General features: G+C 50.3%; 1 protein-coding gene and 2 long non-coding RNA genes across 17 annotated transcripts in view; 1 reads left to right on the top strand and 2 right to left on the bottom strand.

Annotated features, from left to right (window-relative positions):
• The window catches only part of MVB12B (multivesicular body subunit 12B), a 492693-nt gene that overhangs the window by 149760 nt on the left and 323449 nt on the right, over positions 1 to 19484 (bottom strand). For 14 of the 15 annotated variants that reach the window (XM_084996616.1, XM_084996598.1, XM_084996539.1 and 11 more), the window contains one exon: positions 6254 to 6376. In XM_084996616.1, coding sequence (XP_084852742.1) covers positions 6254 to 6364 — 111 coding nt within the window. In that variant the 5' untranslated portion in view covers positions 6365 to 6376. Of the gene's footprint in view, positions 1 to 6253; positions 6377 to 14074; positions 14259 to 19484 lie in introns of all 15 variants that reach the window. The other variant, XM_084996627.1, reaches the window with a different exon arrangement.
• Positions 131 to 6163, bottom strand: LOC146407276 (uncharacterized). The gene is made up of 2 exons (XR_014827842.1): positions 5013 to 6163; positions 131 to 4965 (listed from the first exon to the last, which is right to left on the bottom strand). It is a non-coding gene; the product is annotated as an uncharacterized LOC146407276 (long non-coding RNA).
• Positions 8281 to 17591, top strand: LOC146407275 (uncharacterized). Its single transcript, XR_014827781.1, has 2 exons — positions 8281 to 9911; positions 16652 to 17591. It is a non-coding gene; the product is annotated as an uncharacterized LOC146407275 (long non-coding RNA).

Below are 19484 nucleotides of genomic sequence, written 5' to 3'. Positions count from 1 at the left end.
ACAGCCGCCTCTTGTTACTGAGCCCAACAAAAACCTTTCAGCCTTATTTTATTAACCCTTTAAGAAACTTGGACTATTACCGACCACCCCTTTTTCTAGAAATACTCATTTTCCTCTGGTTTCTTACTAATTTTTCATCTGCCCCTCTGGGCGCTCAGCCCCAGGCTCCCATTGATGCTTCCTTCCTTCCCACCCCCTAATCAGTGATGCTCTGGGGGACTCTGACAAGGAGTCTGATGTGACAGGGCCATCTCGGTGACACCAGAGTTTCTGCCATGTGATGATGACACTCAGACGTCCCTCCACACTTTCGGACCTGGGGCTGCTCAGCATCCCCACCCAGACATCACACAGGCACCTCAAACTCAGTGTGTGTGTCCAAAACTGAACCAATGGTCCTCCTCCACCCTCAACCCACCTGGCTGTCTACACTCCTAGCTCAAGAGAGGCATCAACATCCACCCAGCTGCACGGCAAGACACCCCGTCATCCTGGTCCTTCCCCTTCCTCACCTCTGCACCCATCTCCCAAAATTCAGTCCATTTTTTTTCAGCAGAAGAACATGCATTTGGGTCTCCATGCCCCACATCTCTGCTGTTAGCGGGGCAGGCTCTCTCCCTCTCCCCCCACACTGAGACAGAGTCTCCAAACTCGGCCCCTTGCCTCAATACTCACACCCTCCAACTACTTCCCTTCCTGCGCACACCAAGGAGACTTCCAAAAACACAAATCTAAGAATCTTCTTCTTAAAGCTTTCCTTTAGTGACTCCCACCACCCTCAGAATAAGGCCCAGGCCTTTGCGTAGCTCACAGAACTCTGGTGTGATCTGGCCTCATCCACCTGCCCAGCCTCATCTCCAACCAGTTTCACCTGATGGAACCCCTCCCAAGACACTGGGATTCCCAGGGCCTCTGCACAATAGTAGCTGGTCAATAAACATCTGTGAAGCCAATGAGTGAAGCAGAAAAGGAACATATAATGTTGGGAAAAGCTTAACCAAGGAACTTCTTCAAACTGAGTTCTGAAGGATGAGTAAGATTGTACCCAAAAAGGTGGGAGGACAGGGATTTTGGAAATATGGAAAAAGCAGGTTCAAGGGTTTCTCCTTATTCCAAATATGGGCAAGTCAGAGGTTCGATGAGGCCGGGGGAGAAGTGAGCAGAGGAAGCGGGACTGGAGGACGGAAGGAAATCACAGGTGCTGAACGAAAGGAGCCGGGTGGCGGTCGTGTCTCTGGTGGTCGGAGCGGAGAGACCGCCTGGGGACCACGGACCCGGCACACTGCTCAGGCCCTCGCCCCAGAGGTCTGCCCGACCCTGAGGACCAGTGTGACAGGAAGCTGGGCACAAAGCCTGGAGGTGGGGGGACGTGGTCAATCCACACCCCCACCACAAAATCTCACTTTACTCACACTCGCCCGAGGACAGAAAGGGACAAAATGTCACAACATTTCCAGAACATAATTGGCAATATTTACCAAGTTTAAAATGGGAACACCCTGCCCCAGAAGTTCCCACCTATGAAATTATTCTATGGCACGAATAGGACAGCTGTGCCAAAATACATACATAAGGATGTTTAGCATATTAAAAACAAAAAAGGAAACAGACCCAACGTCCTTTAATATGGGATTACTAGCCAAACGTTGGTCCAGCCAGACAATAACAGGTACATTATTAAGACGATATAGCTATACCAACTGATAGGGAGCTATGTCCACAATATATCTAAGTTTTGACAGTATAACTAGCACCATCCATTTTTATCTAGGAAAAAAAAAAACAAACCCACAAACATACACACACATCCCCGAGACTTTCTAAACTCTAAATCAGGAGAGGCTGAAAAGTAACAGGAAAAGCTCACACAGCCCTTCCCGAGAGAGACCTGTGGGGACCACATGGACAGATTATTTAAGAATGACTTGACTTAGACCAGTCATTCTCCCAGTGTGGCCCCTGAACCAACAGCATCAACGGCACCCGGGAACTGGCTAGAAGGCAGACTCTCAGCAGCACCCGAGTCCTACAGCAGCAGGAATCTGGGGTGCGGGCTCCTGCAGAGGACTGAGACCCAAAATGCCTGAGAACCCTCACCTGCACATCTGGAAAGAGTCTTTGAACTAGGGGCTCATCTGTCACTTTAGGGTCACTGTGCCAGGAAAACTCCTGCGTGTCAGGAGGGGTTTCTCAGGAAGGGGATAAAGGAGGTTGTAGATCAGAGCGAAGAAAAAGAAGAAGAAAAAGTTCTCCTCATCTCTCTGAGCCCAAGACTCAGCTTGGCTGGGACCACATACACAGCAGTGCCAGTAGGCAGAATGAAGGAGCCATAAGCAAGGCAAAGGCCGGGCCGAGAGGGGGCCTGAGGGCAGACGGGGGCCTTAGCAGCAATATTCTCTGAGCCTTACTCTCTTGTCCCATCGTCCTCAGAGCTCCAGAAAAGTCTCATGAAAAGTAACTTGTCTCAGCTGTTCTGTGGAGAACCATGGAAGGTCACAGAGCAAGGAAGAGGAAGGGTCAGCAGTGTCCACCCCCACTCAGGCCGGGAAGCCAGGTTAGCAGGGAAGCTGCACCCAGACAAGGGCAACCTCAGAGACGTCACCAGTGCAAACGGTGCAGCACAGCAGCCAGGAGAAGGCCAGAACTGAAGGACCCCAGCACACGTGAGGGGGTGCCCTAGGAAAGGCCCAGAAAAAGCTGGAGGACGAACACTGGGCAGGCCTCAGGGTAGAGAAAAAAGGGAGCTACTTCCAGAAGTCAGTTGAGGGAGGTTCATGCTATCATGCTCTGGGACTTAGTCAAAGAAAGGGGGCGATCTGGGAAGCTGGATCTGAAAGGTAAGACAGCCTTTTAGGACTTCCCTTCAAAGCCCTTAGCAGAGGTTTATTTTACATTTACTTGTGTGATCATTTGTGTTTCTCCCTGTCTAGACCACAAGCTTCACAAAGGCAGGAACGGTGTGTGTGTTCACTTACCACTAACTATATCCAGGGCTCCTAGACAGCACACAGTAGGTGTTCAAAAAAACCAGCCTAGACAAATGAACAGCTTAAAATGAAAACACTCTGGAATGTTTGATTAATCTTTCTCTGCGTTGTGGATTTTTGTTTTTGCCAAAAAGGTATATTATTATCCTATGGAAGTATATGCCAAGAAGCATACTGTCAAAGGAAGCTATTTCCTTTTTGGAAAGAAGAAGTCATCTCACAAACAGTGTTGTGGCTTTAGTCTCTGAGGTATAAACACTCACTGAGAAAGGCAAAAGAATGCAGGTTAAAAAGTAGGATGCATTTCATTGGGAAAACGCAGAGATACTCCCAACAACGGTCACCAGTGATGTCCTGCTTGATGCCTTTAAACACTGCCGCTGCATCCTCGAGGGACTTGGAAATCAAAGCTTAATTCTGCGCAGGGGAGTTTTAGCATGAAGTGCCTCTACGGCAACATGATTCACTGAAAACTGACCATCCACATGGGATAAAAGAGCAGGTGCTACTTCAGCCAATGCCAGCTATCTACAACAGAGTCATCACGCCAGGGACCAAGGACGCACAAGACCACCCGCCCTCTGACGCCAGGGAACAGCATCACCAGTCACTCCTAGGTCTCAGTGTGGCTGAGGGATAGAAAGGGGAGGCTATTTCAGAGGGGCCTACAGAAATAGGGACAATAAATTGAGAAGTTTAGCAAATAATCCACAGCCTCTTAGCCCAGGAAGCTTCCCTTGACTTGCAGAGAAGTCATAAAATTAAATTTTTATAAACAAACACTAGGCGTCTTTTACTTCCAGCACCAAGAGGGCCTCTGCTCATTTTAAAGTGGCTGTGCAGCCCTGTGGCAGCAGTCGGTCTGTGCTAACTCCTGGGGCTGCGAGCCACAGTACCGGACGCCCTCTGCATGGGGGGCGGGGGGTCAATCCTGCAGCACATGTGACAGGGAGGTCCGGCCACAGTTCACAGCGGGCCTCCTCAGCCTGGGCCTGCAGCTCCATCTGAGCATCTGCAGCCCGGCCACTGCAGAGCACCTTGCACTGGGGTTGGGATAGAAAAGAGGAATGGGGGGGTACCACTCCTCCCTCCGTGCCCTCCCCCGGCTGCCCGGGCACTCAGACCCGGAAGGATCCAGATGCTTCTCTGGGAAGAGTCCAGCGGTCAGTACAAAGAGATGGCTCCCACCTCTGTCGCCGAAAGGGCTTTCAGAGGGAGCTCGGACACGCCAGCTCAGAGTGCGGGGGCTGGGTAATTGCCAGGCTGACCCTCCGGAGCCTCTTGCCCTGCTCACCTTTCACGATAATGCACGGTACGGCCTAATCAGGAAATGTGCTTATTAATCTTACTCATTTGACACCGCGCTCTCCTGCCCTGAGCTAGATGTTAGGAGAAAATGATAGGGATAGATTCTGCTCCTGTCAGATGCACCAAGACTTTCAGAAAACCAGACTATCAGAGGCCATCTGCCGCCCACTAGCCCGGCATTCACGATGACCCCGAAGGTACAAGCAGAATGTTAAAGACCCAGATCCATGAGAGGGAACAGCAAGAAAACCCAGGTCCCCCCGCCAGGAGAGCAGCCCCGGAGGAGCTGGTCCTCCCGGAGACGCCCGCCCCGAGCCCTGCCCTGATTCACGACGTGCTGCTTCATATCTAATTCATCAAAAGACACTTGGGCTTCTCAAATCGGGAACATTTTTATTAGCTTCCCCAAGAGTTTTATGGCACAAAGCCACACCTAATGATTCTATTTTATGGCAAGTTATACATTCAAACGGTGCTTTGAAGTCAGGCAGCGGGTAAGACTCAAATCCTTGTCGAAAAAGATTCCCCCGTCCTTTCACTTTTAATATGTTTATAAGCGTTCGAACAGTTGGGAAAGTGATGTGGAGGATTTTAACCCGCGTCCCCTTCCTCACGCGGGACCCAGCATGGGCCGATGCTCCCTGCACTGCAGTGTTCTCAAGAGGACCCACTGTGCCCGCCCATCCCCTCTGCCTGGGGGCATCTAAGAGGACCCACTGCGCCCGCCCATCCCCTCTGCCTGGGGGCATCTAAGAGGACCCACTGTGCCCGCCCATCCCCTCTGCCTGGGGGCATCTGGCAATGTCTGGACATATTTTTGGTTGTCACACCTCGGGGGCTGGTGCTACTGGCATCTGGTGGGAAGAGGCTGGGAAGGCTGCTAAACATCCCGCGGTGCCCACACTACACGCGACACGCCATTATCGGATCATCTGGCCCTGGTGTCAGTGGTGTCAAGGCTGAGAAATGCAGCCTCAGGGCTTCTTCTGGACCGGGCATCCCAGCCCTCCCACCCCTGGGACACCAGGCACTGATCTAATCACCCGGCCAGTTTTCAGCGCTGGCTAATGTGACTCATGTTCTTTGACTCCTATGTATTCTTGGTGCACATTTTCATTTCCTGCAATGAGCAAGGATAATGTGTCATCACAAACAAACTGGGGAAAGTGAAAAGAAGACCACATTAGAATCTCAGAACACAAGACAATGGTCACTGTTAACTAAATCCTCCTAATAGGTCCTCTGCCCTTTTTAAGCTCTACCCAAATAGGAATTTATCTACCGAAATAACAAAATAATCCATTCCAGCCATCAGCAGCTGACCACCACCACAGATGACTGCTGAAAAGCAAAGTGAGTCCTCTGCTGCACTGTGGCGATGTGGTGGGTTGAAGCTCCGGACCCGGGAGGGGTCTGGTCCTCTTCACCACTCCCAAGGACTGGGACGCCCCCACTTCACTTCTCAGAGCTTCAGCACAATGGAGATAAAGCAACTTGCCCTCCCTGTCACCAGGGGATCGTGAGGCAAGTGAGTTCATGGGTAGGAAGCTGCTTTATCAACTGTAAAGAGCTGTGTAAATGTATATCAATACATTTATGACATTTATACATGTAGGACAATCTATGACAACCACCAAAGGTCTTTCTGACTCTTGGATTCTTTTCATGAAATGTCACAACTAGAAATGAGTTTGGAAATCAACTAAGGCAACCCCCTACTTTTATAGAAAGTGAAAGTGACTATCACAGAGGTCAAGTGACCCAGGTAAGGCCGAGAACCAGCCCAGATGGACTCTGGTCTTCTGCTTGCAAACCAGGACGCTCCCTAGGCCTTCCCACTGGTGATGCTTTCCGCCCTGCGCAAGTTCCTAGAGGGAAGAAGCACATCTTACACACAGGTTCAGAGGGTCTTGAACACAGGAGAGAATTATCTGTTGAATCAGTGGACCCTGACTTACTACGTCGTAGCCTGTTGGGGCTCGGTTCCGAGAAGCCACCACTCCCACTCCCGTGATGGGATCCATGGACGTCTCTGGCAAGGCTTCCGAAAGGTCTTTGACTTCAGGCATGGTGGATCGCTCCTGGTTCCGAAAAGGAAAAAGAAAGCACCGCTATTCAAACTGAGCATTTCAAGTGAAGGATACAAAGTCTCAAACAGACAGAAGCAGAATCTTGGGGCAAATAGGAGCCCTGGCCTCACCTGACCTTTCCCTCAGATCAAGAATTCAAGTCCCTTTTGGCCCCTACTCGTCTCAAGTTAGCTCTGAACACTCTCCCATCCAGCTGCCTGACTTCAGAACAGATGCCAGCAGCTCCTCTGAGGACAAATCAGACATGGCTAAATCTAACAATGCCTCCCATCTCTCTCCTGCAAAAGATCTCCCTGTGGAAGCAGAGCCTTCCAAATCCACAGCCTTTTCCACATCCAAGGGTGGACTGTTTGCAAACACACAGAAGAAAGTGCTCTGGGCATGGAGGCCAAAGCATGGCACTGGAGTCCAGGCTCCACGGCTCACTGGCTGGTGACAGGACAAGCAAGAGGTTAGGACACTGACGGACAGTCACGCAGCTGCTATGAGAACTAAAGGGGTCACCTAAGTGAAGGGCCTGGAGAGCTCCCTGGAATACAGTAGGCGCGCAACAAAAAGCAGAAGAGAGCGGCCGGTTTGGGACACAAAGGCCCAGTGTAAACTGGCCAGAAACATGGCTGGTGCTGTTCCCAAGAGGACTGGCGGGTCCCTTTGTTGTGTTTAATCCTGCAGGTCATGTGGGCACTTACTCAAAGCTAAACACTAACAATGACCATAATTCTTGTTGGGCACTTTGGGAGAGAGGGAGGGGAATGAAATTATTATTCTGCTGCTGACTGCCTCTTGATGTGACCAGAGGAGACAAGCAGAATATAGAGAGCACTGGGTCTGGGCAGCTCGAGTGGCAGTGCACCAGAAAACGAATAAAAAAGGTAACACCTTATGTAAATGACTTTTAGTGCTTTTAAAAGGACAAGCAGTGGAAAAGATCAAGTTAAATTCCACCTCCTTCTGCAGCAATTAAATTCCACTGGCTGTAGGTCTGCCAGATCTCTTAAGGCTGGTTACTGCTTCTAAAGCAAACCGAACACCCCGCCTAACTAGGGAGGCAGGAGGAACATTCTTAGTTCTCAGCACAGAATCAGAAAAGGCAAAGGCTATTAGAAATGACCGCAGCCTCCTAGATACAAACAACAGAATGCTGTATGCAAGTCACCATGTAATCGGTGTCCCCTGGAACCCACAAAAGGCTCCAGGAAACAGACTGGTCAGTGCAAGGGAGCCAAGCCTCCCATCAAGGCTAGGAAGCACCTGGCAGGGCAGCAGCTACATTCTCAGCTTCTGATTATGACAAAAGCCCAACTAAGTTATGCTTTACTTAATTTTACTGAAAATAAGCTTCTATAAGTCGGGGGGGGGGGTAGGAAGCCACTCTGCACCACCGCATTATCTTCTATGTTCGCATTTCATTTACCAGGTAGGCTTGGTGCTTCCTGCAGGCAGTGGGCACTAAGTAAATATTTATCGAATGAATAGCATGCATGCCCCCAGTAAGGAAGGTTTAGAATTAAGTATCTGCACCAGTCTAATCCAAAGCAAACACTGATCAAAACGTACTTCACTGGGAAAAGCCCGTAGTATCGGTAACATGGACGTAACACTGCGGCAGTCTGCAAAATATTGGTACCTGCTGTTGGGTACCAAAATGCCTCGCAATTAACAACTCATTAACAGAATGTACGAATTCTGCCAGTGCTAAAATACCATGCTGTGAATCTAATAAAGAACATGAGAGGTAAAGTTTTTTGTTTTTTAAGATAGTACTGCCGCTGATATCGGAAAGAGAAGAAGCGAGCATGGGAATAAATAAGAAACATTTTATTTGCTGGGAGCATCACGGCCTCAGGTCACAATGCCCTCCGCGAGGTACTGACGACAAGGGCCCTTCTGCAGCTGCAGCGACAGCTCGCTACCAGGTGCGGGAGGCTGAGCAGCCTCTTAAAGAGACACGGCTGCTCCCACAATGCACCGGGGGCAGCCCAGCCGCGGGCGCCAAGATGGCTGCGGGCGGCCTCCGGCCCAGCAGACAAAGGAGCCAGCGGCCTGGCCCGCGTGGCTGGTCGCAGCCCAGCCTGCAGGCTGGAGGATGCGGCGGGCAGAGCATTAGCACGGAGCATCACGGATGCACGCCTCCCTCTTTCCTCCCCCTCAGTGACCGTACCCTGGGGATCCAGCAGCCTTTGTGAAATACAGACAAATGACTCCTCGCCGCGCGGGGCTCGGTGGCGGAGGAAGCACCACCAACAGCAAAGGAAGCTTTTAATGAGAAACGCCCAAGATATCCATGGCAGAGGCAATCACTCAAAGCAGCTTGCCCTGAATTACATATTTTCTGACTGCAAATTACTTTTAACAGCGTCTCTGCCGTCACTTCAATTGACCTTCCTAACAAAAGGCCATTTATTAACTAGCACTCCACGTTTCCCGGGCTGTGCGGAGCCTCGAGCCAGAAGGGATGGCACCGCTGAGCGCTCGGCCACCCGGGGTCACGGGCCGGGCCTCTGCAAGAGGAGACGAGGCCATTAATGCAGGCCTGCAGAGCAAACCTGCCCGGCGAGGCGAGCCTGGAGCAGGGTGTTTTAAGAACAACATTAACCTGTCTGACAAGAGCTGATGCTGGGCTAAAGCAGAAAATACCAAGGCCTACTTGCAACAACTGGTTGCAACCTCAGCAACTCCTCGCCCCACATCCACCTCTGTCTCCAAATCCTAGCTACACACAGAATGCACCACCACACTCCCTGCATTTGAACAGTGCTCTGCAATTCTCAAAATTCTTTCTTGGGCTGCTTCTCAATCAATGCTCACACCAAACCTAGGAGGTGGTTGGGGCGTGTCATCCCCATTTTAAAGGAGAGAACACAGAAGCCCAGACTTCTCAGACACCAAGATCCGATGGACAGCAGGGCCAGAGGGCACTGGCCCTCCTTTCCCAGTCTGCTCTGCTTTCCGTAACACTGGGCAGAGAGAGACCAACTTCCCGTCCCACATCTAATCAAGAAAGCAGTTTTAACAAATTAGATTTTTAAACACCAACGCTCTTCTTTCTCCAGCTGTAGCCCAGTAAGTGAAGCAACAGGGAGAAAAGTACAGAAAGATAAAAGTAACATGAGATTAATTTTCCTCGCACCTCAGTTTCAAGAATCAACAATTCCCTCATCAATAATTTACAACAATAAAAATGAGCTAAGGCCATGTTTGTGTCGGACGGAGGAGAATTTAGGCCTAATGAGAGAGATGGGAGCCCTGTGCAGGAGGGAACAGGTTGACACGTGGCACGGTGGGAGCACCACGATCCACAGCACTCTGGGGCTCCGTTACTGACTGGAAGTCACAGGGCCAACTGAGGAGGGGCCACAATTTGGGAAAACTCCTACGATCCCAGATGCAGCTGCAAGGAGGGTCTCCACAGAAGAAGCCAAAAATCTGAGCCAGTATGTTAGAGGACATCTCGTGGATGTTGCGATTTCTGAGAACGATAGGGTTGAGCCAACAGGACGCTAAGTTGGGGCTCCGTAAACACCAGGTAAGGAAGGAAGCTGCTCACAGCACCTGGGAGTCACGTCTGCCCTCCTGGGGAGAGTACAGTGGCCACACTGACCTTGAGCTAGTCCTCCCAACATAACCTTGCAGGTCATCTGGGCCCATTCTGTATCCCAACCTCTCCCCCGAGGGTGCAGCCAGCCTCACTCAGATCATCTCCAAGGCTGGGGGCTGCTGTGCCCGTGTCTGCCCAGAGAGGATTTCTCTGCAAGGTGGGGGAGAGAGACAGTGTGTGTGGGGCGGGGGTACATACTGGGACTAGATGGGGTCGGTTGGGGGAGGTGAGTTTTCCAAGCTGGGAGGACTTTGGCCCATGCCATGCTCAACGAGTTGTATCCAGCAACGCTGGGTAAGAGGAAACCTTCCTGCGTGTGCCTGCAATGCTGCACAAAGTGCCTGGGGGAGGACCCAGCTGCCAGCACTGCAGCACCTTGCCAATGCTGTCATCCCAGGTTCACAGAGAAATGAACTTTAACTATAAAGCCCCTTCATACAGACAGCACACTGCTCCCTTGTAGCTGATCAAAGAATTACTACAACAGTGTGCTTAATCCCTAAAAGTCAGCAGTGCTGGGCTTAACTGATGCTGAACATTGTTTCAGAATCAAAGGCGTGCCTCCTGGCCCCAGTCTGGGAGAAAACTAAGCTACTGTATCACAGCTGAAAACTCAGGGGAACTTTGATATCATCTCTGTTTAATTTCCCCGGCCCTGTGAGCCTGGGGTTTATCTCGCTTTATCAACTCCTGTACTGAAATCAAAACCCAACTAACAGAGCTCAGACCTCTCTCCGTGGAGGCCCTTCCAGCGGCAGGGTGGGGGTGCAGCTGAGGAGTCTAAAGCACTTTGAGGAGGGGTGGCAACAACTGCCCGGGGCAGAGGGGCCCTGCCTGCCTTCAAAGGAGATGCAGCAGGAGCCCCGGAGAGGAAGGAAGGCGGGCTCAGAATCACGGTGCTGCCCACCAGGGCTGAAGGCATGACTTGCGCACAACTTTTGCGGAGAGTAATTTCAAAGGCGGGAGAGGGGGAGTTAAACTGGGCTACTGTAATTGAAATGACAAAACCAGTGGGTTAATTAAGTCCCTACAGAAGGACGAACTTGTGATCAGATGGTTTGAAATCCAAAGACAAGGGCACAAAAGACATAAACTGTCTGCCCACATCTACCCGCTTGTGGGGCTGGGGAAATGGATAAATATTTCACTCGCTGTGGGTAGAGGAGCAGGGCCTCCACCGAGACCAACTGTCCCCTGGTAAAAGCTGCGGCTATGCAAACAGCTTTTTGCCTGTTTCCCACTGGCAGCAGTGGTACCACGGCTGCAGGAAGCCATGCCCTCCTCTGTTGCCCCATATTACAAATCTTAAGCAGGGACAGAGAGACAGGGGAGGGAGTCGGTGGCCAGGCTTCACCAGTGCACCCACAACACACACAAATACACAAACCCGGCCACCTCCTGCAGCCGTGGTGCAGAGACCCACCTCCTCAGGAGACAGCAAGCTGAGGCCAGGGTCCATGTAGCACCCCAGCAAATGGCCAGCCGGCTCCTGGAGCTGCCTGTGGGGGACCGTGCACACAGGCTGAGAGGTGTCCGCTGTGGAACCTCAGGATAGCATCCTGGCGCCTCCTGTACTTTGGTCTAGACCGCTTATCTAGTGACCAGTCAGAAATCAAATCATTCTGACAAATGCTGTGTAGTATGATCTGGTAGCAACAGGCCACAGGCTGCTGGGAAGGCTGCTAAGATACTGGGGAACTAAAACCAATATTTTCCTAAGCCCTTCTAGATCACAAAGAATTTTCCAGCTAGGGAACTAACAATGGTGAGCACTTCCTTTTTCTAGTAAAGGTCTGTGTTACTAGGAGAATCTGGTGTACAACTGCATCCGTTCCGTCACTCTTATGCTTAGATCGATATTAACCATTTGCTTACCAAACAGATTTTTCATAAACCATGTGAGGTGGGCCTTGGGTTTGGGTTGCTGCAGCCCATACAGTGCAATGCCAGATCCCAGAATTCACGTTCCAAAAATAAATCTGGATCAAGTTCTACAGCACTGCCATGGCCAAAGGCCTGCCCTTACAGGCTTACAGGCCCGACTCTGCAAAACCTGGGAACCTGGTACTGGGGAGGAGCAGGTGTGCTCCCGTTCACTGGAGCCCCACCCCAACTTGCTCATAATGACTGCAAGTGAAGGTCGTCCCCCCCTACGCCCATCGGGTCTTAGTGTCCCCTAGAGAGAAGAAAGAAGGAGGACCCCCACAGAAGGCAGATGGCCTGCAAACGACCCCATCCCAGGAGGCTCCAACAGCAATGTTCTCTTCATGTTCAATGACATAAAATAGTCACAGCCTTGGCTTGATGACCACAGTGTCTGCAGAGTAAAAATGCTAATATGTCACCTCAACGTGGGACAAATGGGCACCAAGGCCAGAATCATCAGACCACTTGGCTTCAGGTCAGAAGATACCACCCACTCTCTGACTTTCATCTGGACCCTCAAAGTTTCTTTTCATACACTTGGTCATATAATCATTCTAGCTGTGATCCGAGGACTTCCAAAATACCTCCGAGGCCTGGACTTTTCTCCTGAGACTCAGAGTACGACTCTAGTACCCTGCTTGCTATTGTCACCCACACGGCCCATAGTTCGTCAGACCGGGCTGACCTTGCCATCCTCCCCCTGAAGCATCTCCCACATCCCCCGTACCCAGCAGGACCTGTCATCAGCCCACAAATGCTTACAGACAGCCTTCATGCTGAGCATCAAGCGATGATGAAGATGGAAACCCCAACTTTCTGGAGGAGTTCTCAAGCTCTAGCATGCCTGAGTCACCTTGAGAATTTGTTAAAACGAGTCTTAAACCCACCCCCAGAGGTACTGATCCAGTAGGTCTCGGAAGGGGCCTGAGAAGCTGCATTGCAAACCAGATCCAAGTGATGGTGAAACATCCAGTCCATAGTCCAAATGTTCGGTACAAAGCAGCAGGTCCTCATGAGATGTTTGAGGAATGAAAGAAGGAAGGAAGGAACCGGAAGGTCATCATCCACGGCTGGAACAGCCTCAGAATAAGTCTCTCCCTCCCCAGCCCAGGTTGCCCAAGAGCACCCAGTTCCCCACCTACCCCACCGTTTGAAATCTGGGACACATCTCCCATTCGCCAGACAGGTGTGGTCACTGAGAATACTGACGTTGTGCGAGGACATGGTCTTATTCGCACACACACATGGACGCAGGCACACACACCGACACAAACACAGTCTTGCCTCTCAGAAGGTTATAATACTTTCCTGGCAGAACATGAGCTGTTCGAAGGTGTCATGTCCACCACAGGGCTGAGCCCACAGTGAGTACTCAATAAGGGATTATGGATAGATAAACGGATGGAAGGAAGGAAAGATAGACGATTGAAGTCCCTGTCCTCCTCTCCAAACTGCCCGTGTTTCCTTGGTTTAAGGAGGGACCATAAAGCAGCAGGGGCAATGGTGAGAGCAGACGTGTCAGCCCCCTTCCAGTGACAGTGTCACACTGGGGGTCACTGAAGCCTGTCCAGGACAAACACCACAATTCAATTCTAGGGCTTGGCCGCCTACAAAGGAAGGAAGGTGGCACTGTAGCAGGCCAGGCATTTCCAGAAGTGAGTGTGACTCTGCTTGAGGAGGCTGGATGGTGACCTGGCTGAGGCCACTGGGTCTCCAGGCTGGCTGCACAAAAACCTCACTAAGGGTCTGTAAGAACTACAGCTGCCCATTCCAACCCCCAGGTTCTGATCTAACAGGTCTGGGCTGGGGCAGAGACTGGCTAATGAACAGGCCAGGCGCAATACCACCATGCTGGGCAACCCCACAACGAACGGCTACCACTGGCTCCCACCCATGGGGCTCACAGGCTGGAGGAAATCTCCAAAAGAAAGGGACTGCGAATGAGGGGACCCTTCCTCCTGCTGGGGAGTCAGAGAGGTGTGGGAGAAGAGCTGCCTCTCAAGCAGGCCCTCCTGGAAGACAGAGGGTGTGGAGTACGGCAAGCAAGCGCTGCAGGCAGAAGACATGGCACCAACAGCCAGCGGAGCTGGGAGCAGCAGACAGGCTTCGTCTGAAACGAGCTTATGAAATGCTTAAACAAACAAACAAACAAAACTGCTAAAAACCTGTCTGCACTTCTCTGCTGTTTCCAAGGTCTAAGGAGGGATGAGCCTTTGCAGGAAGGAGCCCAGGGGTCGGAAGGAAGAGAATCCCAAGTCTCCTGTTCCTGTTTCCTCTCCTGTAACCGAATGCTTCTCAGGCCACAGCAGCTTCCTGCAGACCCCAGGGGGCCTCTTCAGGCTACCAGCTCTGGGGAGGAATGGGAGGTAAGGCGGAGGAATGAAAAACGTGCAGGCTCTGTACCCAGGGGGACCAGGGCTCGAGTGAGAGACCACACAGCTGTGTGACCCCAGGCAAGTCAACTGATCTGGGCCTACGTTTCCACTCCTAACAAATTGGAAGGCAGCTGTGCTCACCATTGTAGCACCGATGCCGCTCAAACTGGAATGGTGGATCATATTTTCCTTACAGGGTTTTAGTGCATATAAAGAACCTGTAGAACTTCCATCAATTGACACAATCAACAGAGTGAAAAAGACATCCAAAAGAACGAGAGACAATATTTGTAAATCACATATCTGATAAAAGATTAAAACCCAAGTCTACAAAGAACTCCTACAACTCAGCAGTTAATAAAAAGCACCTAACTCAATGAAAAAAAAAACAGAGAAAGGACCTAAACAGACATTTTTCCAGAGGTGATACACCAATGGCCAACGAGCATCTGAAAAGATGTTCAATTATCATTACTCATTAGGGAAATGCAAACCAATGAGATATCATCTCATACTCATTAGGAGTGGCTATTACTAAAAAACAAAACTCTAGTACGGGTGAGTGCTGGACTTCAAGGCCCCTTTGAGAAGACTGAACGCAAAGCCTCCGGCCAAGACAAAAATTACCAGACCCTTTTCACTGCCCCACCCATCTCATTGTGATGCCACCTCCCCCGCTTTGAGCAGCCTGGCCTACTCCTTCCCGCCCCCATTAGGAAAGGTTTGCGGCCCACTCCTCACCCCACCCCTATAGGGGCAATATACACCCCCAACCAACCAGCAAGTGCATCAGAAGACCCCATCTGCCCCCAACCCATCAGCAGGTCAACAGCCGTTTGGGAGGACCTCCCCTCTCTCCTTTGTCTCTGAGCAACCGTGCGCTCAGGTCGGCTCTCCCCCATTATCAGGAAGTCATCCCACTGTTTTAGCAGCATCTCTCATCTCAACAAACTCTTCTTTCTCTTCTCCTGGCTATGCTGGAAAATTCTTTTTCCACCCGCGTGCATGGACCACAACAGTGAGGATGTGGAAAAACTGGAAACCTGGTGTACTACTGGTGGAAGTGGAAATAGAGCTGCTATGGAAAACAGTACGGCGATTCCTCAAAAAATTAAAAACAGAATCACCATATGATCTGGCAATTCCACTTTGGGGTATATACCTAAAAGAACTGAAGAGAGGGTCTCAAAGAGGTATCTATATATACATGCATCATTCACGACAGCCAAAAGGTGGAAGCAAGCCAAGAGTCCACAGGCAGACAAATGGATACACAAAATGTGGTACATAACACACTGGAGTATTATTCAGTCTTTAAAAGGAAGGGAATTCTGACCCATGCTACAGTGTGGATGAACCCTCAAGACATGATGCCGAGAGAAACAAGGTGGTCACAAAAACACAAATACTGTTATGACTCCATTTCTATGAGGTACTTAGTCACGTTCACAAAGTAGAATGGTGGTTGCCGCAGGCTGGGGGAGGGGGAGAGGGGAGTCGTTTCATGAGGACAGCTGACCCTTGGACAACACAGGCGGTAGGAGTGCCAACCCTCCAAGCAGCTGAAACTCCAAACCCAAATTTGGGGCTCCTCTGAATCTGTGGTTCTACATGTGGGGATTTGACCAGCCACAGGCGGTACAGTACAGTAGTAGTTACTACTGAAAATAATCCACGTATAAGTGGACCTGGCTGTTCAAGTGTCAGCTCTACAGAGTTTTAGTTTTGCCAGATGAAAAAGTTGTGGAGATTAGTTACGTAACATCACGAAGGTACTTAAAGCCACTAACAGGCATACACTTAAAAATGATTAGGATGGTAAATTTTATGTTCTGTATATTTCACATTTTTTTAAAAGCATCTACCAAAATAAATAAATAAATAAATAAAATAATTTAAAAAAGAAGTTCCCATCGTGGCTCAGTGGAAACAAATCTGACTAGTATCCACGAGGATGCAGGTTCAATCCCTGGCCTCGCTCAGTGGGTTAAGGATCTGATGTTGCCGTGAGCTGTGGCGTAGGTGGCAGATGTGGCTCAGATCCCGGGTTGCTATGGCTGTGGTGTAGGCCAGCGGCTGCACCTCTGATTCGACTCCTAGCCCGGGAATCTCCATATGCTGTGGGTGCAGCCCTAAAAAGACAAAAAATTAAAAATATGAAATAAAAAAAGCATCTACAATTGTGGTTCTCAAATTTTAATAAGTATAAATACGACCCAAGATTCTTGTTAAACATGCAGATCCTGGGGCCCATTTCCCAGATACTCTGATTCAAAGTCTGTGTTTGAGGCCCTGGGATGTGCATTTTAATAAACATCCTAGGGATATTTAGCTTGTTAAGAATTCATTTATTTCTCTCTCCTGAAGGATCAAAGGATATTTTTTTGAACATTCTGCTGTGCTGATCAGTATCTATTCGGAAACAAAAGGTGTGTGTGTGTGTGTGTGTGTGTGTGTGTGTGTGTGTGTGTGTGTGTGTGTGTAGAACGATCCCTTGTCGATTCTGATTCTAGCCTCTAGGGCCCAGCAAGATGGCCCTCCAGCCTGCGGGGAAGTACAAGCTGTACATTTCAAGTATGTGCCCCAGGCTCCAGGCCCCTGGGTCTCTCAAACTGCAGCCTGGACAAGCTCTGCACCTGGCCAGAAGCCTGTCAAGTAAACCAGCGCCTGCCCACAGGATGTCCCCGACAAGCACACCCTGCCAACCAAGCAGATGGGGAGGAGAAATCTAATGTAGGCAACCCCACCGCCAACGGTGCAGACGACTCAGGAAAACCACAATTCCCAACGGTGGCCCAGCAAGCAGGAGGCCAAGGAGAGCCAGTGGGGGCCTGTGAAGTGTTGACCAGGCAGGGCTGCAGAGAGAGCGAGAACAGCCTGGGAAGAGGCAGCTCATTCAAGGAACCCAGGCCTTCCCTCCCACAACCCAACGAGAAAACGAGACTCTGCTCACTCAACCGCAGCCACTAAATACAGTGTTCTCAGCCCACCACATCCAGCCATATAGTCATTTGTTATCTTCATCATCATAGCAGCAGCTCTGACACTCCCCATGCTTGACTCCAGCACCATCATTACTTCCCAGTGTGGCAACGATGTGGCTCTTTGAGCAAGAAGCACGGCACACTTCCAACCTGCTAAGACGGAAGGGCCCAGGACACTTGGATTCTGATGCCCCAGAAGTAAATGTGCCATTGAATTGGTAAAGGTTAACCTTCAGCCCCCACGCACCCCTTCCAAGGCCCCGAGGGGCAACAAAGAGACGTTTTCACATGGCTGTATTGTTTCATAAAATGTACAAATGCAAGACACTCTGGCATTCCTTTCCCCACAGCAACCCTGCCCCCCCAATAACAAATTGTCAAAAGAGCAGACCCACAAAACCAGGGACTGCCTCTGGATCCCAATTAAATTTAGTGAGGAAATTCCTCCTGACCCCACGCCCCCCCCGCACCCTCTACAGTGTCACACGCATTTACATACCTTAGCTCATCCAGCCTTATGGTGTAGGTTTCATGCTTAGGCCACTTTTACAAATAAGGAAATGGAGATTCAGAAAGGCCCAAAGCTCCACGACTTGCCTAGGGTCACCTGGCTTCCAGGAGGTAAACAGATTCCAAGCCCAGTGTTCTTTCTACTCTACCATTCCTGCCTGTGGCCCTGAGAAGAGCTAAATAATAACCACAAACAGGAAGACATTCTTGGGAGTTCCCGTCGTGGCTCAGGGGTTAACGAATCCGACTAGGAACCATGAGGTTGCAGGTTCGATCCCTGGCCTCGCTCAGTGGGTTAAGGATCCGGCGTTGCCGTGAGCTGTGGTGTAGGTCCCAGACTCCGCTGGGATCCCTCCCACGTTGCTGTGGCTGTGGCGTAGGCTGGCACCTGCAGCTCTGATTAGACCCTAGCCTGGGAACCTCCATGTGCCGTAAGTGTCGCCCTATAAAGACAAAGAAAAAAAAAAAAAAAAAAAGCAAAGACATTCTTTAAAAAAAAAATGAATCTACTCTTCTGATTAGCCAACTAACAAACACTTAATTATAAACACTAATTTTTATTGACCACTTGCCCTGTGGCAGGCATGGTGCTCAGCCACTTCTCTTGGAATATTTCATTGACTCCTCACCATACTCTTAGGAGCTATTATCGTTAGCCTCACCCTACACATGAGGAAACTGAGGCTCAGAAAAGTTCACTAATTTGTCCAAGAACACATGATAAGTAGTAAAGCCAAGGCTTAAGCTAAAGTCTATCTAAAGCTCTTGCATTTAATCATGGGGCACTATTCCAGCCAGAAGGGAGGAAAGCCCACCAGCAGGAGGGAATCAGGGCAGGGAAAACACCTGCAGTATAAATCAGGAGTGTGGCCTAAAAGATAAAAGGAAGGAATAAAAAACGTGGCTAGAGAAGATGATTCCAGGCTCAAATGAGCCAGTGACTGCTATGTCAACTGCTACACATGGGTCTTCGTCCCCCTGTGAAGCCCCATCTCTCAGAGGCCCCATTTAAATATTCTATGCATGGCACAATATCTTGAAATACCTGGATCAATTTCCTGTGAGCAAGAAAGGTGTCACCTGTCTCCTGTAACTAACCTTCTGAGTACCCTGAGTTTTTGAGTTAGTCTAGGCTTCCACAAAGCTTATCTCCCAACTTTTCTAAGGCTTTTCTGGTGCAGCTGATAAGATTTTCTTGCCCTGTTAAAAGGAGATGAGATCCAGCCAGCTGTCGAGAAATGTACAATGAGATTATACTGAGAAGGAACCACTGGAGACAAAGGCCCCTAAAGAGACTCTGGCCTGCTGTCTGCTTTGTGGCAGAAATCTGAGTGGGGGCTGGTTCCTGGGTGGGGGCGGGGAGCAGAGAAGGGGCAACAGCCATTTGCCTTTTGCCCTCCTGTGGCCCCCCTGCGCCTTGCTGAATAGACTGCTGAGGGGCAGGGAATAGACGGGGCGTATTTTTAATGGTCAGAAAGGCTGATGATTTAGGAAGAGTTGTGCGTTGGTAACAAAGAGAACAAAGATGCTCATGGGTCTTCTTCACTTAGCCTCCGCCCTGAGCCTCGCTTGTGCTGGAGTCCCCGTGGGGCGCTCTTCAACACCAACACCATCCTTCGAGGATGGGTACTCTGGGTCTTGGGTGCCCTGGCCGGCACCTCACCTTGCAGACAGGTGCCCTGGAGTTTAGATGTCTTCTCTGCTCT

This window comes from Sus scrofa, chromosome 1, assembly GCF_054392235.1.
Source record: "Sus scrofa isolate SSC_HxYL_T2T_F1_AM1 chromosome 1, Sscrofa_HxYL_maternal_Yorkshire_Landrace_v2.0, whole genome shotgun sequence".
Lineage (NCBI taxonomy): Eukaryota > Metazoa > Chordata > Mammalia > Artiodactyla > Suidae > Sus > Sus scrofa.
The sequence above is the reverse complement of the archived record's forward strand: the minus strand, read 5'-3'. Positions and strand labels throughout refer to the sequence as shown.